This window comes from Cinclus cinclus, chromosome 5 (genome assembly GCF_963662255.1).
Source record: "Cinclus cinclus chromosome 5, bCinCin1.1, whole genome shotgun sequence".
Lineage (NCBI taxonomy): Eukaryota > Metazoa > Chordata > Aves > Passeriformes > Cinclidae > Cinclus > Cinclus cinclus.
The window spans coordinates 26,425,177-26,447,800 of NC_085050.1; the positions used below are offsets into that span (position 1 = coordinate 26,425,177).

General features: G+C 41.7%; 1 protein-coding gene across 1 annotated transcript in view; it reads right to left on the bottom strand.

Annotated features, from left to right (window-relative positions):
• Positions 1-4,219: 4,219 nt before the first annotated feature.
• SCFD2 (sec1 family domain containing 2) overlaps positions 4,220-22,624 on the bottom strand; it is a 186,124-nt gene continuing 167,719 nt past the window's right edge. Inside the window, exons 6-9 of the mRNA XM_062492778.1 lie at positions 17,046-17,191; positions 13,375-13,509; positions 8,032-8,151; positions 4,220-4,312 (exon numbers count right to left, since the gene is read on the bottom strand). Coding sequence (XP_062348762.1) covers positions 4,220-4,312; positions 8,032-8,151; positions 13,375-13,509; positions 17,046-17,191 — 494 coding nt within the window. The remainder of the gene's footprint in view (positions 4,313-8,031; positions 8,152-13,374; positions 13,510-17,045; positions 17,192-22,624) is intronic.

Consider the following 22,624-nt stretch of genomic DNA (forward strand, 5'->3'; position numbering starts at 1 on the left):
CAGCACAGCCCCTGGTCTACCTAATGTTTAGCTTGAGATTGAAGCCTGGGGTGTTTAACAGTGGTACCTGTAGAATCCAAGGCATTGTGAAGGAAGATGGTTTGAGTAGCCTTTTTCATGGTAGAAATCTTTTAAGCAGTTGTTTAAAAAAGGAACAGTATCAGATTACAAAAGAGGGAAGAAAAACCCTAAAACCTCCTGAAAAAGTTCTAGGATGTGACTTGCTGAACAGGTATTTTTCATTTGGAATGCAAACCTTTTGGTAAATGAAACAAATTTGCCTTTTCCCCATTTGGACAGATTTGGCTTTCATTTGTGCAGAAACAACCTTTTTTGCTGTAACTCAGCTTGAGCAGGGAAATGTCCTGAACTGCAAGTCCCTGTTCAGAAGTAACCACTTGGGTTTTGTTCTCACATGGATGAAGGACTGCATGATGCAACTCTTTAATTTTATTGCACAGTAGAACTGTTTTTTTTCTGTGTATTTCAAAACAAACAAGCAAACATAAAATGGTTCTGTAGAAATAAGTGTAAAAATAAGTGGACAGGACTGAACATCAAGACTGTAAACAATGGTCCTTTATTTTTTACTAGCCATGTTATTGCTGACAATAATAATAATAACTTGGCCATACTCTTTGTATGCAATGCTGTTGTCCACAGGCTGTAAACATATCTAATAGCAAGCGACTCTTTTTCTGTCTTAAAAAAGTACTTTCCAGACTAAATGATCCAACATGGAGCTTCTGAGGAAAGTGTGTGGAGTGATAGTGTGTTACAGCTGCCCTTCTAAGTTGGACTTTTTTTCCTCTCTGTCTCTCCTATGTGCAGTAGGCACAAAAAGAACAAAAGGTGTGAAGCATGGCTGGCTCCAGGCAATGAAGCTGATGGCTTGTTCTGAGCTGAGCCAGACCCTCTTCCTTCTTAAACACATGGGAGATTTATATAAATACTTAATTTTTTTTTAATATTGAGCCAATGGAATTCAGAGCCTAAGGGCCTTATACACATGCACTTTAAAAAGCCAGTTGTGCTTTTGTTTAAACTGTAACTTATTTATTTTGTGTACAGTTACTCCTCCTAGGGAGTGGACTTTTCATTCTTACTGCCTGGTACAGCATTAAATTTTTGAATTGCATGTTTCCTGGTGTGTTCTTTGGGGGTGAGAAACAAGGAGTAACAACCAGTCAAGTGCTGAGACAAAGTAATAGCTTTCTTAAGGTAGTTAACATACCCTGCAGAAACAGCAAGTTGTCCTTTCCTGCCTATATACTGTTGCATTATTAGCATAAACCACAGGGGTTTTGCTCTCACAAGTGCTTTACGACTTCCTTTTAAGAAATTCTGAAGAACAGAATAAGGCAAAGACCTTTCACATTAAAATGGGATTCTTCATTGCCACTTGTCAAAAATACCTTGGTCTTAAGTGGGAAAGAAATGGTATGAGGCAGGCCAAAACTTGGAAAAACAGGATTCTAAGTGACTGCCACTTTATTTTTTAAAAAAGACATTTATGTTTTGAGCTATACTACCCTGAAGAACTTAATCAAATTGCAAGCCTTCAACTACTTTTTTCATGTTTAAAGTAGCTTTATTATGAGCCTTCCTGAGGACAAAGTTTGTGCTGGTGCTAGCCTAATGGCTACCCAGGCTCATCTTGTTAGCACACAGCTGCACTAAGTGATGCAGGGTCCTGCTGATGATAATCTTTTGGACCCATGAGTTACTACCCAAGTGACTTAAAACTGGGTTTGCAAACAAAACTGAGCTTGCCCTTGTATTCTAAGCTTACACCAAAAAGTGCTTAGCGGATTAATAGAGAAGTAAATCAATTTCCCAAGAGTAGCTCTGTTTTCTTCTTGCCTTTTGAGTGTTGCTTGGTGTTGCAGGCACGGGGCTCAGACACTCTTTGATGGGGTCTTGCACCTGCCCATGCAACTTTCTTCTGTGCTGTTCCTGCTCATATGGAACTGGCAGGAGATTGCTCATGCCCCGACCTTTTCTCTAAGCACAGACTCCATGTAGCTGCTGCAGCTATTTCCTATGAATAAGCTTGCTATTGCACTAGGGTCACTGGAAATACTCCACTGTACTTTTGGCCTATAAGTACTTAAGTATGAGATGGTGGCTGAGTTCCAGCATCAATAACCACAGCTGTGGCCCCATGGGCTGAGAAGATTCCTCCCAAGTGTGTGTGGGCCTGGAAAGCTAGTCTGTGTCTCAGTTAAAGGAGCTACTTGACCCAGAGGAAGTGAAAGATCACCAGTGTCAGCTTAAACTCACCCACTGCCTTCTCAATACAGTAGGTCTTTTGATGGCCAAGTCAGAGACCTGAGGGCATTTGATGGAAGAGAGGTAAGGGAGTGAAGACCACAACCAGCAGCCTCCATCAGCTCAGGAAAGCAGCAACATCTCAGAGGTGTGAGTCCCTGACTCAGCAATGGCCACTGAACACACAGGCAAGCCTTTCTGCGACAAGCAGTGTAGGAAATGTTCTAGGACCCACATAGAAGGTCTAGGTTCCTAGGGGCAATCAAATAACACAAAAGTTAGAGGGATTGCAAGAATGTGCAGTTCTAGCATGTGTAGCTCTGCATACTAGGAGAAAAGGAGAAGACAGATCAGATTTGGCATTGTGAGAGCATTGCTTTATTGATTACAGAATTTACGAAACAACCATATCCTAAGAAAGATTGAATAGTACAGAATGGCAGAAAAACCAAGAGACCAGCCACTTGCTTTCCAGTTGCTCTATTCAAACCATTCCTTGAGCTTTTAATATTGCAATCTCATAGCATTTCTCATTTTTTACAGTACAAAGTTCCATTCTATAGTAATTCTTATAAATTTCTATTCCATAGAGGCGACATTGTCCATGCTTTATAATCAGTCTATTGTTTCCTTCCAGCCACTCAAAAGTGAACTTAAACCAAAATGCACCCTGTTCTGAAGACCATTATAAACATTTGGGAGAATTAATGCTAGCTAGTGAACAAAATTTAAAAAACTACTTCCCATTTAATCTGCTCCTTTGGCATAATAAAGAATGCTATGATAGAGCAAATGTCACTGAATTCGACATTCTCATCTCAGTATAAGCTGTAGTCATAGCATTACTAGGATGAAGCAAGAGTATGCAGCTTTAGAGCTCCACCATTTTATGTGGCAATTCGAAAATCTTGGTGCTATATGCAATTAAAATGAAATCCGCTCTTTCATCACAGATCATAGCAAATTTTTACAAAGAAAAATTGCATAACTGAATTTGATTGCAGCTCTTTCATGATCATAAATCAAAAATAAAAGCTGTCTTCTAATCATGCTGTTCAGAAAGCTAGCTCAAGAAAGAATCTGTGCTGTGGCCTCTTGAAAATGGGCTCATGCCCTTTTTTTTTTTGTTCTTTCTTTTTCTTTTTTGAATGCATGTGAGGGGAAGATTCTTTTGGGGTTATCATCAACCCATCACAGCCCATATGGCCTCCTGCGTAAATCTACAGAGAAATGTGCCATCAGAAACTGTCTTTTCTTCTGGGACTGTGGGTGGAGGAACTAGAGCAGGAAATGGAAAGCTGAGAAAGAAGCAGCCATGTAACCCAGCCTCTGATTCTGGCTTTCTGCTTCCCAGTCTCAAACAGTCCTGCTGAAAGAGCATCACCAGGCTGGGAGCTGCTGTGCCCGCTAAATCAGGGCTGTGGTCCATGATCTCTCTGGAGTGAGGGCCAAAGTAAGAGTAGAGGCTGTTAACATTGTATAAGGCACACGTTTTACAAGGCAGCATGACAGAGGGTGGATTTTGCTTGCCTCTCACTCCGTCAGCAGCATTTCCCACCAGCCGCAAGCCCAGCAAAACCATCAGGAAGAATGGTATTGCTTGGGGAGTGCAAATTGTGCATCACCTGGTTCTCAGCTGCTCCTTTTCTAGGGAATTATTACAAACAATAATCACCTTCACCATGCTGAGTGAGGCTGGGAGTGATTCAGCACTGCACAGTGCTATAGTCAAGGAGGGGAGATCTGTTGTCAGACAACTGGACCATTGTGAAGAGCTGCCCATGAGCTGCAGATGTTCCCTTGCAGCCACATACCCAGTTGTTTCACCAGGACTTGTAACTGCAGCAGTTGACACATCAGTTTTTGGAGGGCTGTTGAGAAGAGTGACAGAGCAGGGATTTGATGTTTCAGGCAAGGCACTCACTCATCTTCTCCACAGCCTCCCCTGTCAGATATGAGCATCAGGCTGGAGACGGTCTGGGGCAAACAACAACTCAACAGCACTGTGTGGTGTCAGGAGTACAGAGGAGAGCACAACTACCTGAAAGAAGGGGAACAAGAAGCAACAAGTCAAACTGAAACAGATTGAGACAGTACTAATGAGCCACAGATAGTAACTGTTTGCTTTACCCAGCTCTAGGCGGGCTGTCTGTTTCTGCTGTTTACTGACAGGGCCATACAACTTGTCCAGCTAAACTGCTCACTAACAACTGGAGTTAAATTGCTTTAAGGAGCATAATGACTGGTAGTATTGTATGCTTAATGAATGTGTGCTTTGACACATTGCTACCCACATCTTTCCTGGTGATTTATTGTGACTGCCAGTGCATTTACTGAGAGGCACCAGCTGATGAAGCCAAGGTTTCCTCTCCTATAGCACAAATTTGAGTGATGCCTGTTTCAGCTGAAGGTAAGGTGAGCACCACAGAAGTGCCTGCTGCAGGGAGCCAGACTCCCTGTTCCAAAACGTCTTTTTAGGCACAGGCTGTTCTGCACATCAGGCTCAACCTCGAGCACAGTCAGGTGTAATCGCTTTGGTTCCTTCCAGTTTTTAATCCCAGATGGGTCTGATGAACAAAACCTTTGCCCACCACAACCATGATATGCATCCTGCTAGGTGCAGATATCTGTTTTCCCTAAGTGAAAACCAGTATATAATTATGTGGTGTGAAGGCTTCTCTTCAGAGCAAAGCTATCATCCAGGAGTGAGTGTGTACACTCTTGCTGTGAGGACCTAACCCAGGGTCAAAATCGTAGGACACTGCTCTTATTGAGCCCCAAGTTTAGCAGTCTCCATATGGTCAGGACTGCAGGCAGGAATCTGGTGGCAGATTTAAACATACTAGCTCACTTGAAAATGAATTTGCTTCTTCAGCACAAAAGCAAGGAGAGGAAGCACAAACATCAACAACAGAGTATGTCTGTGTGTCCATCTACTGCAGCAGCTAGCAAATGCCTCGCGCTGTCCATCATGTGGCTTAAGTATGTGGTAACGCTGCATTTCAACTTTTTTCTTTTTGTTGTTCTTCTTTCATCTTTTCACTTCAGATACTGAAAAGATCCCTTCTGTATTGGTAGCCTCCCCCTCACTTCTCCTCTTCCCTTGTCCTCCCACACAATGTGCAGCAAACTGACACTGATTATCTTTTCCTTCACAAGCCTGAAAAACTCTCTGTAACTTGCAGATGCCAAAGGCTGACATTGTCTTACTTATGTTACACGAGAATCAGACTATAGCACAGTACGTGCTCATCTAGTTATCACGCAGCTTAACTCTGAAAAACACGAAGGGACATGTTACCAAAGTTTTTCGAGCCTACAAGCCAAACATTAACAATAGCCACTGACAGATAAAAGCAATTTCTTCTTGGAGTCCTACCACTGAACTCTCAGGGGATTTGTGCAACAAATAGCAAGCCCAGAGAGAAAAATGAGATCTGCAACTTTAAGGCCTCAGAAAAGATGCTTGAGTACAGCAGGACTTCTTTCCCTCTAGTATCTCCAAGGGCTTGTTAAGAGGGATAAATGTGAATGTTTGTCCTTTCATTTTTACAGAGAAGAGGAGAACTGCCCAGATAAATAATGTCCATCTCTTCTCCAGGCAGCTCTCTTCAGGACAGTCCTTGGCAAAGCTTCTCCTTGCTCTGTACTCCGTGCCTGTCTTTCACACTTCACCTGAAGGGCTATCCCCTCCTAGCGGCAGCCAAAGTGGAAGGGCCAGGAGCTCCCATCCCGACCCACTGAACTCCGATGGGAAGCTTCCCCCAGCGCAGCAGAAGGCAGGGAAGGATGCTTTTAACATCTAAAGGTGTATTTGAAGGAGTTTATCAGCCACAGCCACAGCCACATAGATGGTTGTGCATGTTGGGAGAAGGGAGGGGGAAATATTCTCTTGCTTTTCCCCTTTATTACTCTCTTGATTAAAGCAGAAAAAGAGAAGTAATTTCTTCCTTCAAAAATAAGATACTTCTCACTAGTTATGGGGAGCTGTTTGCCACCACCCAAAACCAAATGGTGCATAGGAAACACTGTATTCCTTTGTGCTTCTCCATGAGAAATAAAACGGTCATTCACATTCAGATGCAGAGCAGTTCTGTGGATGGAAACATGTGTCTCTCATTTCACATTTAAATGTCATTTGCCTCAGCTCCAAACAGTTGCTGAAGTAATCAGTGCACCCTGACAATTTTTCTTCAATTACTTTACTCAAATTTTTTACTTATGCATTTCTCCATTTTTTCCAAGAGCCAGTAATTAGTATAAATATTAGTGCTTTGTTTGACTGGAAAGGACTTGGAGGGCCAGTGTTTCCCTGAGGCCTGAACCTGACTGCCTGAACAGCACAAAAAGGCTCTGTTAAACCCTGGCTTGAATTAGATAAATGCCTGGCTTTTTAAAAGAGAATAATCCTAAACAGGTGGTGCACATTCACAGCTATAGTGCAGAAATCCAGGTAAAGCCAACAAACTTAGAAACATTTTTTTTTGTCAGAGACTTGCACAACTGCTTAGTTTCTTCTTTCTCTTCCTCCTCCCACCTCTCCCCCAAAGTTCTTTTACCTCTAACACAGCATATTTGGATAAAGGGCAAGATGCAGTAAAAGCTTAAAATGCTTTAGGAATCTGCCTCAGAGGGTGACCTGCTGCCAGGGTTAAGCCAAAGCAAAGCAACACCAGATCCCATGTCACCACTGTCAAGCCTTAAGTCCCTCTAGAAAGCAGCTGAAAATCTCCCTGCATAGTTCTCAACCAAATCAGATGTTAACCCTTTGTTTATCTTTCAGGGTGTCTTAATACATTTTGTGTGTGGATTAACTTGTCCATCAGTGTGTCACAACTCAATTCCTCTCCAAGAGGGAAAATTTGATTTGCTATTTTGAGGAGATTAGCAGTAGAATAGTGGGGAAGAAACGTGTTATCAGATAAAAAAAAAAACAAAACAACCTGCTAAAATGGTACTCCATCATACAAAATACTGCTTGAGACTGCCTTGCAAAGACAATTGAAACATGGAAAACACATGTCAGACTGAAGGGCTGCTCTGCCTTTGGTTGGCTCCATTCTGCTAATGATTTCTCACTAATCAAAAACACCTTCCATAGGAATTGAAAACAAGATGCTTACAAGCCACCCTAGAAACCAGAGTTATGTTTATGATGCAGCTGGTTACACAGCACATGAGAGGTTTTGTATTACCCTGGGTATCTGCAGTACTCAACAGGCACCTGATTGGTCCTCCACAATTATTGATGATTTTTAGCATTTCAGGTGCCACCAGAGCTCACCCATCCTCCTTCTCTCCCTCCTCCATTCAGTTTATTCAGGTTTTGTGTGCCTGCAGGATTACCACTGGAAAGTCACTAGGTGGTACCCAGACTCCTGGGTATCCCTGCACTGTGTCCCCTAGATGCACTGCCAAGGAGCCTGTAGATTTTTGGACAGCAAATGTTTCCATTTATAAAGAATACAAAGAAACTAATCTTTTGAGACGTGACAGAAGCTACTTCAAATTAATGCCAGTCTGTTTTGAACTCTCTAACCTGAGTTTGAACTTCTATTGCTGACTATAATGTGAAAAAAACAGACCCTTGGTGCTGAATACTTGCTACTACAGATGTTTCACAGCAAAATCTTCGCATCATTCCCGCCCATTTGGCTGTGGCTTTCTCTAGATTTGGTACCAGTGTTATAGGTAACACTATTTGATGAATTTTCTTAGTTTTTGTTTGGATAGGAACTGTATGCTTAGAGCTGTTTTTACCTGGGTACCAGGTTTGCGTGTTGCTACCAAATCCTTCACCATTTTCACCTCAGAGACTGACACTCCTCCAACCATGAAGATGATCAGAAGAGGGTGATCACCAGGGTGAGGGCGATTCACCTGTAAAATAAAGAAGAGCATTATTTGTACTTGCTTCATCTAGGTCCAAACCTATGGATTTTCAGTGATCAGCTCCCTAAGTGGCTAGAGGAAGACCAAAGAGGAAATTCAGAAAGAAATATTCATGGAATGCTATAACAGCTGAGAGGGAAATCAGCGGGGATGATGCCCAGTTAGAGCTAATTAACTGTTTGCAGGGAAATAAAATCTCCATGGATTCCACTGAAACCTATGGTAGTTTTTCCTGAAGCCTCACGGTTTCTCCCTCCATTCCTTCTTCATTATTTTCCTCCTTTTCCCAGAGTGGGAGGAGAGTACTTGGGTGGATGTTTACTTTGGATGCACATACACAGGAGACTTTAAGGAATGAGGGGTAAATTATTATCCAGCAGAAGCAAGGAGTCCAGCCTAAACATGCTGGAATCCCTGCCTGAGGTCAACATGGAAAAGAATTTTATGCAATGTGTTTTCACTGGTGCAGTGAATAATCCTTTACAATTCATCCTGTAAAAATAAATCAGGTCCATTATAGTATAAAATCAGTTTATAGCTTGTTTCAATTAAGAGTTTTCAATGTTTCTATGACTGCCTTGTAAGTAATAGAAAAATTAGCTCCAAGAAAATACTTGTTTCATTTTTTTCCTGATTATCTTTAAAATGGCACAAACATCCCACTTCAGTTAAGACTTTATAAAACTGCATTTTAATTTTAAGCGTGAAGGTGATGCTTTACATCAGTTTTCTCTTAGCCACTTCTAGAAGGTCTTTGATGACTTTGCTGTTTCCTAGCAAACTGTTTCCTTCTTGAGAAAACACACTCCCCTGACACTACCTTGATCCATTCTTTGGGAGGGATGTCAACAGAACCCATGCAATTCCTCTTGTCACATCACCCTGGAGCATGAAACACTCCAAATGTTTGGCTCTGAAAGTGACAAAATAGCTTAATTCCTTTTTAGACTCTCTGCCTCCTTTCCTTGCACGAGCGTAGGCTTTTAAAAGCGTTCACTCGACGGGATGGAAGCGTGTCAACCCATGTTTGGGCAGAGCAGGGTTCTTTCTTTGCTTTCCCCACCACAGCAGCTTGCTTTGATCCTTGTGGCTCCAGCTCCTGGGGGTACAGCTCTTCTTCTTTTCCTTATTGTGGCTTTCCTATATTTAGTCTTTTGGCACTTCTTCATCCTGCAGGTCTGTCAGGCTTTCTGCCTGCTAACCTTCAGCAAGGACTCTTCTTTTGGAAGCACAGGGAGATGCCATGTTCTCTCTCCAGGATAGCAGGCTTTGATTACACAGGGCTCCCTTCTTCAATGCTGCTCCCCAGGCAAGGAGCTCTTGAATTCCTGAGTGTTTGGAACTAGCACAAAAGCTTTAGATAGATGTATTAGTGAGTTGAATATTTGCATACTGGGTATTTATTCTCTTACTCAACCTGACTTTGCTGGCCATCTTCACTGAGCTGATGGCACAGATAGCATATAAACTACAATTCCAGGGCACTGGAACAGGCTTGCCAGAAAAGTGGTCACAACACCATGCCTGCCTGGATAATACCCTTGGGCACATGGTGTGATACTTGGGAATGATGTTGCACAGCGCCAGCAGTTGGACCTGATAATCCTTGTGGGGTCCTTCCAACTCAGAATATTCTGTGATTCTGGGATTCCATGATTCTTAATATCTTTCCTAGCAAAAACAAACCCATAATAAACATGCACGCATAATGCTGGGCACACTGAAAGGACACCCAGTATAAGAATCAGAAAACATGAGCTTTCAGGGTAATGCTTAAGAGAAAATGTCTTGACAAATCATTTCCTTCAGTCAAAATAAACCTAGATCCAAACACATGTTGCCTATATAAAACTTACTATTTAGCAGAAGACTAAAGTTCAAACCACAAATTCCAGAAATGCGTATGAAAAATACTATTAGGCATGCAAACTCTAAATTAAATTAGAACAGAAATGAAAAGGGTCTTGGAATCTGTAATTTTGTTATGCTATGTGTAAGTGTTTTGAAGGAGGACAATGCTTTGGGTACAAAATATTTGGCTGTGCTAAGAATGCAAGTTTCTGCCAATATTTTTTTTCTGTTTGATAATACAACCACCCAAGACTCTCTCTTTTGAAGGAACTGGCTGCATGTAGCTAAACACAACTCATTTCAGTGATACAGAAGAAGAACTGAAATGGATTGCAACAAAAGCAACATGTGTCTTCTGGGATCCTTCTACAGTTTGGTTGATTTGGGACATATCCACTGCCTCTGAATTTATTGTGAATTCCGAATTTTGCCAAAATCCCTGAGTGAAATTCGCTTGCAATTCAAAATGCCATACACTTAAAAAAACTGGAAAGATGTCTCAGGCAATTTAAAAGATTAACCAAAAACCTCTCAAAACCATTGTGTTGGCATGCAAGAGCCCAGAGGAAGGAGGGACAGTGCCCTGAGCCAGCAGAGTGTCCCAGCAGGACATCGGGGCCTTCTCCCCAGCTCTGAGCTCACCATGCAGGGCATGCTCAGGATGCTGGTGCTCAGAGGGCTCTTTGCTGGTGCACATGTCTTTGTGGAGCAGAGAGAGGAGGAAGTGGTAAAACAGGGTGGCAGTGGTCAAAAAAACCCTAAAACTGAATCAGGAAGGCATTAGGGGACAGGTTTGTTCTCATGGCAGCTCACAAAGCACAGCTTTTTTTCTGAGGAAAGTCAGCAAAAACAGTCATTATTGTTCTGTAACTCACCCAACAAAAACAGCAGCACTGATGATTCTGGTATTTGTGACCAACCAGAAACCAATTAATTTAGCTCAATAGCTGGAAAAAGGAAAACATGTCAATCACCAGAAACTAGGCTGCTCTGTAGGGCACTTGGTATCAGCAATAGCAAGCTCAGATCAGCATAAAACACATGTGGTCTAGAGCAGCAGTCAAAACAGGAGTCCTTGAGGCAGGGGAGTTTTTCCCTTCACCATCCCTTAGCTTCAAAACAAACACATCTGCCAGACAAACAACTTCTGGATGAGAGGTATCTTTAAAAATCTGTCCTGAACTAACACACCTGAGGCAATCACCAAAGTATTTTTCTGTGAGTTGGCATTTATATTCAGGCATTGAGAAAGAAAGAAAAATAAAGAAGCTTACAAAATAATTACTGTGCTGATGTGTGATTGTGTCAGAAACACAGGCTGGTCAGACACTCATTCATGCAGCAGTTGAGCACATGCCAGCAAGCCAGGCTACAAACAAAGGGAGCATGCATGGACACATTTTTGTGAAGTATGTGATGATGCCTATGAAATGTTTATCCTACACAAAGTTCACTTGCTCATCTCTTAATATTTGTCTTACCAGGAAAGATGCACTTACATATTGCCATAACTACTTAAGTGTCTCTCTCTTTCACACACACACTCACATCCATCCACACATTCTAAAGGGACAGATTACTCCTCAAACCAGTTAAAGGTGTCAATATCTTCATCTAACCATTTAGGCATTCTGAAGAACTTAGATTCTTTGTTTTTCTTTTTTTTTAATTTTTTACGAATAATCTACATTCCTCCCTAAAAATTCTGCAATATAAAAAGACAATGAAATCAATAGAATTGTGAGAATTACTGGTAAATGAAACCAATAATTAAAAAAATTACTTAGGTGCACCAGCCTGATTACTTTGCTTGATAGTGGAATGTGCTTTTAATTCTACTATTTTTGGAGTGTTGGCATGAATTTTTCAGTTCTGACACAAGAATGGAGATATATTGGGTCACTGATTCTACACGTATCCTCTGTTGTCTTAGAGCTTTATCATTAGCTGTGAAGCGCTGAGAATTTCAGTTTAGGAACCTAACTGAATGTATATTGGACATCCATTTCAACAGTGGAAACAGATTCCTGAAAACAAGCACTGGATTTTAGGCTTACTTGATTATATGTTCAATACTAGCTTTCTTTGAAATAACAGAAAAATAACTTTGGTATTCTGATACTGGGTTCCAGAATAGTTCAACACAACAGTCAAAACTATTTTTGTCACCTGACTTTAAATGCAGGTCTAGCAGAAATTTTCACAAAGGAGAAAAAAACTTTCTGTTCTTTTCTATTAGAATCACAAAATCAAGTTGGAAGGAGTCTTTGTAGCTCATCTAGTTCTCATCCCTGCCCGAAGCAGGGCCAACTTCAAAATCATATCAGGTTGCTCAGGGCTTTGTTTGGCCAACATTTGAGTATCTCAGAGATGGAGAATTCTCTGGACTTGACCACTCTTACAGTTAGAACTTTTCCCTTTATTCAACTGAAAGTTCCCTTGCTGCAACTCGTGTGCACTGCCTCACACAGTTTGCTGATGTCTCTTCCATGTGCAGGGGTGATGGTGGTAAAACTGAAAGAAGAACACTGAGCACAGTACTGAAATGTACTGTACTCATAACCATACTATGGTTATGGTAATATAGGGTTGTTTTCAACAGAGAAGTCAGGATATGCAGTAAGACAAGGCTGAATATACAGCATGCTGGCCACTCCACACTTCAACTCTGTAAATATTTAGCAGACACTTAGCATGGGCTGATTTGTAAGGCAGAGTAAATTCTTGTAGAATGACTGGCTTAAAACATGCCAAGAGGATCCACAAAGAAATTTCTAACTTATGGGCTTCCTTCCTCCCCCTATGGTACATGTGGAACCATAGCAAATTATAGAAGAGGTATTGAATACGGAGCTCCTCCTTCATCCCCTGTGAGTCCAGATTTTTTATACTTACTTATCTCCTATCTCAAGTTTACTGAAGGTCCTTGAAGTCCTTCGATGAGGTGCCATGTGGAATGCCTTCTGGAATGCCAGATAGGTCATATGAACTGACACTCGCTTATCAAATTGTTTGTTGGGTGAATCTGAAGAGCTCTAAAAGCTATGTGAGTTAGGAGTTCCCTTTAGCAAAGCCACATTGCCTCTTCCAGATACATCATCCTTATTTTGGTGTCCACCATCACCTTATCTAGATGTTTGGTCTGCTCCATTCCTCTTGTTTTGTTCAGCAGGTGCTACCTGTCTGCACTGTACCTGCAATGTGGTGCCTCAAGCTATTTCCAGCCCCCTGCAAGGATTTAACTCTCCTAATCTCCCCGTAAGTTCTGCTGAACACTATAATAAAATAAAATCAGCTATTGCTGCATGATGCTGTGACCTCAGGAGAATCTTACAGATGAGCTTGGGAAGGCTGGTTTACCTTCATGAACATGCTGAATCCAGTTTTAAGGAGATCAGTGAGACCTGATGAAATATGCTCAATATCAACAGGATCAGGCCGATCAGGATTACAGATCTCTTCCACCACCTGTTTCAGCAGAGGTTTGTAAGAAGCCTGCACAAAAAGAACAATGCAATGTGAGTAAACCTGTATAAGCTCAGTGCAACCACAATTCTAAATATTTTATTTCTATTAAAGGTTACAGAAATAATTATCCCAGAAATGAAAACATTCAGAGAGGTTGTGACCTTGACTGCAGATGGTGTGCACCAGCACAATATCAGACTGAAAAGACTGAGAGACCACTGTGAAACAACACACATTTACTCTGCCCCATGTGTATTATATAAGTAGAGACAAGGAAGAAAGGGGGCACTTTTACTTTCTCTGGAATATTTTTGGAGGTAATACAGAAATGGATAACCATACAGATGAGACTCTGTTGCCCACTGTGCACCCAGAACTTGTTCCCTTTTTAATGATTTTACAAACACCTAAACAGGGACTTTTTTTTTTTTTTAAATTGACTACTCCTGCCTTATTCCAAGTATCATGTCCCCACTGCAGTCTGGATACCAGCAGGGAAGGGAAGGGGCCAACCTGCCTGTTTGTCCCACACAGATCTAAGGAGTCCCTGTTAGTCCTTTAGCTCCCATGGCTATGGCACTCCACGTAATACTTCCACCTGGGGAAGACTTTTGAAAAACAGGCCAAACAACCCCACTGTTACCATGAATTCCAGAGCTTCAGAGAAGCTGGGGGCTAGGAGAAGTGGAAAATGTAAAGGTACAAATGGTCAACATGCTGGAAGGTCTGCTCCCAAAGGATCAACCTTGTATCCCTTCAGGACCCACAAACCCAGGCTGAATATGAAGTAGCAGCCTATTAGTCCCCATATTCCAATACCAAGGTTTAAGCCACCCTGGCATGCTGAAAAAAATTTTAAGATAAAACTTCTAGGAACCAGTGGAAAGATCTTTAATGAAAATTCAAGCTTACTTGGTTTACAGATGGAGCTTTGCTTTACTGCTTTTAACTTTGTCCAAACTGCCACAGAACCATGATCATTTCAGAAAGTGCAACTGTCTTAGAAAATGAGCAGCTTTAAAATTAGCACACTTATTTGGCTTTAGGACTACCCCAGGTATATATAATTCCTTAGATTACTTAGGGGAATCAAGCATAACATCATTAATTTTGCAAAGATGGTATCTGCAAGAAACATCTTGCAAGATAATAGTAAAAATGGATGGAAAATAAAACACAAACCACTTGGCTTGAAACTAAAATTTTCTGGAGTCATTAAAGAAATGTTTTTCATCCAACACTTTAGAGTGAGAAACAAAGCTTACAGTTTTTTTAATACAATCCTGTCAACAAAGATTTATACAACTCATCTAGTTCTTCTCACAACATGTGCATGATTTTTAGTTGAGCCAACAAAGCAAATTACAGCAGACATGAGCTGCGGGATCTTTTAGAACATGTCAAGATTTCTGTCAAATCTAGTCACGCAATAAACAACTGTTTGAAAATACACATGCAGGCATGAAGTCCTATTTATAAAAATCTGTTTAATATCTTCATAGATGAGGAACAGAAAAACATTAGGAATGAAATATTTTTTGAGCAGAGGGCAAATCACAGTTTAACAGAGAGGCTTACTCCACAAAATTAAAGGAAAAAGATCATCTGACTGAAACGAAAAATATCATTCAGACAAAACTATGTACTTGAAAGACAAAATACGTGCTGTGATTTTGCATGTCTGAATTTTCAGCACCAAAACTCAGTGCCCTTCAAAACAACCCAGTCAGATTATACAGATACTAAAATACAGATAGTATGACCACCTACCTTTTAAAGTATGATGGTTTCAAATATTCTTAAAAATCTTTTATGACTTGAAATTAATGTACTATATTCTTAGGGATTTTTTTTTTGTACAACCCTCAACAGCTGCATTGGATTGTATCTCATATAACGAAACTTTTATCAACTTTAAATTTTGGCAGGCACAAATTTGTTTAAAATAGCTGTTAAAAACCTCAATAGCTATGGGACACACCCCGCACAAGATTATAAAGGGAAGAAGAGAGAGAAACAGAGAGAGAAGGAGAGAGAATGAGAAGAGTGAGGGATGGAAGAAGGAATAGAGGAAGGGAAGGAGGAAGGCAGAAATATACCAAGATCAAGATGAAAGCAGTTTTAATAACAGGCAAAATTCTGTTCTTGCATGGCCACTACATTAATTAGGTTGAAAACCTGATGAAAACATTTGTCATTTTATGTAAGACATACAAACTACAATGTTACAAAAAGTCCTTCTAAGAGGCTATCCAATTCCCAGTTACCTATCCATAGAAACCTTTTTATGAGTCTTAAGAAGAAATGGGAGCTTCCCAGATTTTAACAGACAAAGTGAGATAATATGTAGAGGCTAAACCCATCCCCATAGCACTAAGCAGGTTTGGTGATGAGTGGGGTCACAGGACAGGCATTACTTCTTCTGAGGAGCTAAACTGATTGCACACAACACCTGCCAGTCAAAAGAGAGGCCCATTTCTAGACAGCTGTAAGTGTCATGGACAATCACACACTGACTGCTCAGTTCTACTATTATAAATCTCCTGGACTTCCCTCAGCAGAAAGTTTTCCCTACTCAAGCAACTAGATCCCTTGCATGGCTACATTAAGGGGCTGCAAGGTGTTAATATATCCCATGCTGTGTTGCAGCACTTATCCCTAAGCAAGAAAAGTTGATTACATCCAAAGGACATACTGATGCTAATTAAACTTCCAGAAAACTTTTCTTATCTAATTTCACTGCCCCTGCACCGAACTGTACTAAATGTTACACAATTTTCCCCATTTCGGATGCCAGACCAGCACAAACTGCTAGAAGGCTTCAGGAACAGGTTTTCTTCACCTTAGATTTCCAGTGACATTTTGCAACACTCATCTTCTTACAAAGCAATGCTTAATTTGAACTACATCCCTTTCCTGGTCTACAGCACTGCTAGGAGTTTGGAAGGATTTTTTTTCTGGCTCAAGGCTAGAATCATGTTTTATGATATCTCTCTAAATCATGCTTTCTGCTGGAAAACTCTATTTTTAACTAGAAAAGGTCTTCAGGGGAGACAGAAGAGAAAGCAAAACCACTGTCTATTAGTCCTGATGACCTAAAGCAGTATCATAGATCATGTGCTCCTATTTCAGAAACAGAAGCTACATTTGTCACCTATTTACAAACAGATTTGACTCTCATGCTTACAGGGATGGGAGAGAAAATACAACAAGAATATAGTTGCTGTATGGGTGTAGACATCCTGCTTCACTCTGCCTTGAGCAGTCTAAATCGAGCCATCTTGACCTAGCCCTGCCTTTCACAGGCGTTTATGTCATTCCCCAGAGCTGCAGAGCAAAGCCCAAATTTCTTCCTCAGAACTGACATTGATATGAATATGCCTGAGTCTGGACAAAGGACTTGAGGAAGTTTTTGATGATTAGATCAATTACAAGATCTATGCTTAAGTATCTTCTTCATGGGCAGAATGTATACAGGATTAGCACATCCACAAAATTAGCGCTGTAATTTTGACAGCATGCTGGGGAAATAACAAACACAGGGAAAAGAAAGCTACACTTGCCTGGTGGGTGTTGCTCCCTGGATTATGTATGGAATTAAACTGTTTCATGTGCATTCGGACTCTGGCAATATCCCTGAGGGACCGAAAGATACCGTCCACTGCATCTGTGGCTTTCTGAGGTGTCAGGTTCAGTGACGAGTCACAGCCTAAAGAAATAAAGAAACACACAGCTGAGTGAGTGAAAAATCTTCATGTGTTTTGATAATAAACAGTAGGAAAAGGGTGACTGGGAGAAAATTTCAAATTATTTTCATGGTGTTGTATTCTAGAAACGCAGGGGCTTGTTAGACAGCATGTCTTCAGCATGGCACAAGTCTCTGCAAAAAAGCAAGGCAAAAATTCTGGACAGCAAAGAGTGTCTCTCTTTGTAACCTCATTCACACAGCATTTTCATCCGCACAGAGTATGTTTTGCTCTTCAGAGCAAACAGAAGGTTCCATGCTAGCAGACCCCAAAGAAGAGCCCCCTGTTACATGGAAAGGAGCCAGCTGGTTCGCTGGTCTGCTTGGGCAAACAGCCATGAAGGAGGGAACTGCTCCTCCCTGCCTGGCAGCCTGCTCACTCCAAATACATTTCCTACCTTTGTGACAAGAAAAATGGAAGAGTCTGTGCTAAATACAGCAGAAATGTCAGCCAGGCATTGGAAAGAGCTGCATAATCATAAAAAAGTTCTTATTCCTCCAAGTGTCAGAGTTACTACTTCTAATGTATTTTTTCAATGTACTTCTGCTAAGATATAATGCTTATCTTACACTAAGGCTAAATTCCAATTACAGGGCCATCTGAAATGTCCCCCTGGGTGGCCAGACAGTGCCTTGGAAAAAAGAAATTCTTAGTCTTGGCTCCATCCCCCTCACCACAGGACCTATATTGCACAGAAGCATTGAAAGAAATGCTTTCTCAGCTCCACTGCTGATGAGAATGAGCCAAGTGAGAGCTAAGTGGGTCACCTGATATTCTTATTGCCTTGTCAACACAGTTCTATTCCTCTTGACATCTCTGCCTGCCTCTCTTCTTGCTTGACCCTTCGTCCCTGGGGCAGAAAACCCATCACAAAATAACCCTTCTTGCCACAGGCTCGCACCAACACACTCACTCCTGCTTACAGCTATTGTCTTCTCCAGGGATGCTGCTGCAGTGGCTTCTGTGTCCATCCTCCAGCTCGGAAAGCAATCCAAACCAGCAAACCTCTCTGTCTATACAGAATCCTGTTGAGAGGGCAGGGTGTCCCTGCAGGCCCAGCTTGCATTGTGCTGCACCCATGGAGCCTGGCACTGAAAACAGGCATCCAGGCTGTCAAGAAGGCACCTGGATTTTTGGGTAGAAGATCCCTGAACAAACTTTCCTCTGCAACTGACAAAGGACAGAATCCTTATGTACTAAAAAAATCAACTAAAAAGGAGGTAAGTTCAAAAGTGCACAATATTTGAGGGTGAATCTGAATCACTTTCATACCTTTGCATTCTGCACAGTAAAAAATACATGCAATATAAATACACACACACATACACTTGCAGAGTTCTGGAACTATTCCTATGAGATGGTGACTAGACACTGAGCTTTCATTTGTCTGAATATCGTGTGCTGAGGACAGGTGTGGGAGCACTGGTGCACTGGGCTGTGTTCAGCTGCGCCTTCTGGCAAAACCAAAAATGTATCTCAAGGTGCACTGGATCAGGGAGGGGCCAGCGTCTGCTTCCAGTCTCCATGTCAGAGCGTTGCGCTGGACCCAGTTTGGGACCCTGAGATGGCACTGGGAGTTGAAGATCCAGTCTGGATGTTTATGGCTGGCCTGACAGAGAGAAAGGAGGTGTACTTTCAGAGTTTCTCTAAAATGTGACTTCCCTGGGACTTTCCCATCAAGAAATATCATGTCTGAGGAAAACAGGGCTATCTGTTTCCAGCCTGACATCCAGTATATATTTTTTAAACATAAATTAAAAAAAAAGTTTTCTTTACAATCCCTTCTTGTTGAAATTAAAATCTCTGGAATACTGTCTACCTGTTGCACTGCACTAGGGTTATAGAGGGGAGCCAGGTTTCTTTCCAGCCTGGAGAACAACAGAAGCTTGTTCTTTACAAGTGGCAGGCAGCTACAAATTGCCTCCCGTTCACACCTTCCCTCTGAATGGGGCTCTGCAGCATATGGAGAGCAGAACACAATCCCTCTTCTCTGCTAGCTTCACACTACCAAGAAATCTGCTCCTTTTACAACCGGGAAGAAGTGGAATATATTAGCTGCTGCACAGCTCATTAACTAATTAAAACAAAACTTCCTGTTACTGTTTTTTCTTGGGAAGTTAAATGCCATTTGGAGAGCATGCTGAATGAATTCTTTTAAACGCCAAGCCCTATTATATATGGGAAAAGGCATTTAAATAAAATTTGGGGATTTCCTGTTGGACTTGAAGAAGCCCAATTGTGGAGAAAAAGAAAATCACCACTAACCTGCAGAGGACTCAAGATTTTAAAGAATACAGCCTAGTTCTGCAGTAAGTGGTGCCCATCCTTGCTAATGCTGCCTCTGTTCTTCTCCTATCCACTTGTGCCAAATTTGAGGAAAATGAGTCTGTCGGGAGCTGCATTCAGTACCTACCAGGATGAGACTTTTGATCTCTTTCCTGAGACAAAGTACATCTACTCTTAAGCAACACATCTGCATAACCATTAGTACCACAATTAATCCATTTTCACAAGAAGTTTGAAAAAAGGAGAATGAATGGAGATTAGTATTTCTACAGTACTGAGTGACCCAGGAACCAAACAGAAGCAGCTTTTCTGCTGATTTTGGAAACTGGAAGGAAAATGCTTTAAGAAAAGGACATGGGCACTGTGAACCCATGAGATCTATAATTATAGAGCAGTAGGTGATTGATTATCCTCCCTCCACACCCAAAAATGTAACTCAGACCTGAGTTTCAGGAAACCTTTCACTGTGCTTAGTCTCTTTTGGTACACATTAAGGCACTATAAACAAACGTGTTCTTTCTCTAAAGCAGTATGATAATTATCAACATTTTGTGAAAGACTTTGATAATTCAGAGACATTACTAGGCCTATGATTCTTACAAAGTAAAAAGTTTAGGAAAGCTGAAAGTTAACCACTCCATTCTGTTTTATTGGTATTAACTTCAGCTCTCTCAACCTTAGGCTCTCTCTATAGCCCTTTCATAGAAATAAACCAACGTAAACCCCTCAAACCCTGGAACAGAGCCAGCAGAGTAACCTAGCCATTTCAGAGGCACAAAATGAATAACGGGCTAAACCAGAAAATTTGCACTTCGAGGGAGAGAAAATCCAGCATCAGAATTTCATTATGCAGGAGTGCATTATCTTCTAGATATGCAGAGTTAATATGCTTGTCAGCAAAAGACAGAGGAATGAGAGATAAAGGGTTCCTTGAAGGTCAGAACTCAAAATACAGCACTATGATATTACATTAATTAAAATCTTCTATTTTCGTACTTCAGGTGATAGCACAGCAATTGGGGCCCTTCATTTTCTTGTAGATAAATCTAAGGACCTACATATGCATAGCCAGAGCCATATGTTTTACAACAGTTTTGGTGTATTTGTGCATTAAGACTTTTTATGCAAAAGTAGGTACAAATGTATACAACAACAAAAAGAGTTGTTTTTTGCAGGGTAAAAAAAGTGTAAACCCCAAAACTAGGATGTGATTGTATAATTCTCCTGTCACTTTTCTTCCCTATGGATTCTGCCATGCATTTGAATGCAATCAAATTATTCTTCAATCTGGTTTGTACTGAATTGTCTGATGCTTTCTGGTGTATCTAAAAAGTGAAGCTGCTGAGCAAGTGTGACAATGTGGGACAAGAAAGAACAGGCCAGAACACAAGGAATTTGCCATTTCCCTATAGTTACATCAGCAGAAGGTGAAAAATTTTAATTGATTCCATTTTAGTTTGGGGGAATTTCAGAACAAAGGTGTGTTCTGCATCCTTGAGAAGAGAATGTCCAGAAGGGACAGACACAGTGCTGCCTGTGACAGCTTCCCTGCAGCACATCCACCCCTGGGGCTTGGAGAGGGTCCTGCTCTGTTCTTGCTCTGTCCTCTGCATCCCCAGCCAGAGCATGTGGTGCTGGATGGACAGCCAGGACTGCGCTGCTGGCAGCTCACATTATAAAAAAAATAACACGACCTTTTGGCAAAGCAGTGTGTTGGTGCTGCTGGCAGAGAATGGAAGGAGCTCATCAGCTGGGGAGGGCAGGCACAGACCTACACCGATAACCTGTCCCTTTCCACAGCCTTGGGATGATCTTTTCCCATCTCCTACCAGCAACCATAGCAGATTTCTAAGGTATCATCCCAGTTCAATCCCTTTTCTCACCCTCCTTCTTCCTTCCCTCTGTCTTCTGGGATGGCTCTGTGCCCCAGTCATGCCTCAGCCCTTTGTGGCTTTGGGAGCCACAGCTTGGACCACACGGCTGCAAAACCACTCCAACCCCATGAAGGACAAGGTATTTTTGCACCAGAAGTGAAGAGACCCAAAGTCTTCCAAGGTGTCCAAGAGTTTAACATCACTGCCGGACTGGGAATTTGGGGTTTCCCAGTCCTGGACTTGACCCTTTTGTCAGTTCACACAGCACTAAACCACAGAATGATAGAATGTCAAGGGGTCGAAGTGGACCTTCAAGATCATCTAGTTCCAAGTGTCGTGCCATGGACAAGGACACCTTTCAGTAGACCAGGTTGTACAAGACCTTATCCAACCTGCCCTTGAACACTGTTGGGGGTGGGGCATCCACAGCCTGCATGGCTAACGTCTAACCTTGCCCGCAGTAAAAAAATTATTCCTAATATATAACCTAAATTCCCCTCTTCCAGTTTGTACCTGCTACTTTTTGTCCTCTCAGTACAGTTCCTGATGAAGAGCTCTTCTCTGGCTTCCTTGTGGGCCTTCTTCAGATACGGGAAGGTTGCTGTGAGGTCTCCACACAACCTTCTCTTCTCCAGGCTGAACAGCTCCAGCTTTCTCAGCCTGATTTCACAGACAGGGGAGATGCCCCAGACCCCTTATCAACTTTGTGGCCCTCCTATGGACTTGTTTCAACAGTTCCATATCCTTCTTATGTTGGGGATCCCAGAGTTGGATGTGGCACTCCAGGAGGGGTCCCACGGAAGCAGAGCAGAAGGGGAGAATCACTTTCTTCAACCTGCTGGCCGCACTCCTTTTGGTGCAGCCCAGAATTTGGATTGCAAATGCTAACAGGCAGAAAAGACAGAGAGCAGGAGGAAAGCACAGAATAGCAGTATATGGGAAAAACATTAGAAAATGGATGAAAAATGCACACAATATCAAAAATCAAAGCCCTGTGTTTCTATAAATTTAATTTCTGATCTGATTGGCACATGGAGAATGAAAACAGTGACGTGTTTTGGGGCAGACACCAGCACCATGCAGTGCAAGTGATGGTATGGATCTGGTGTCTATGACACGAGGAGAGGGCGTCTGAGCCACTTCCAACGAAACCATGGAAGCTGTGACCGACAAAGATGCACTTTGTAGTTTTATTCTCATCACAACAAGCATCTCCCTTTTGAAAGAGAAGCCCAG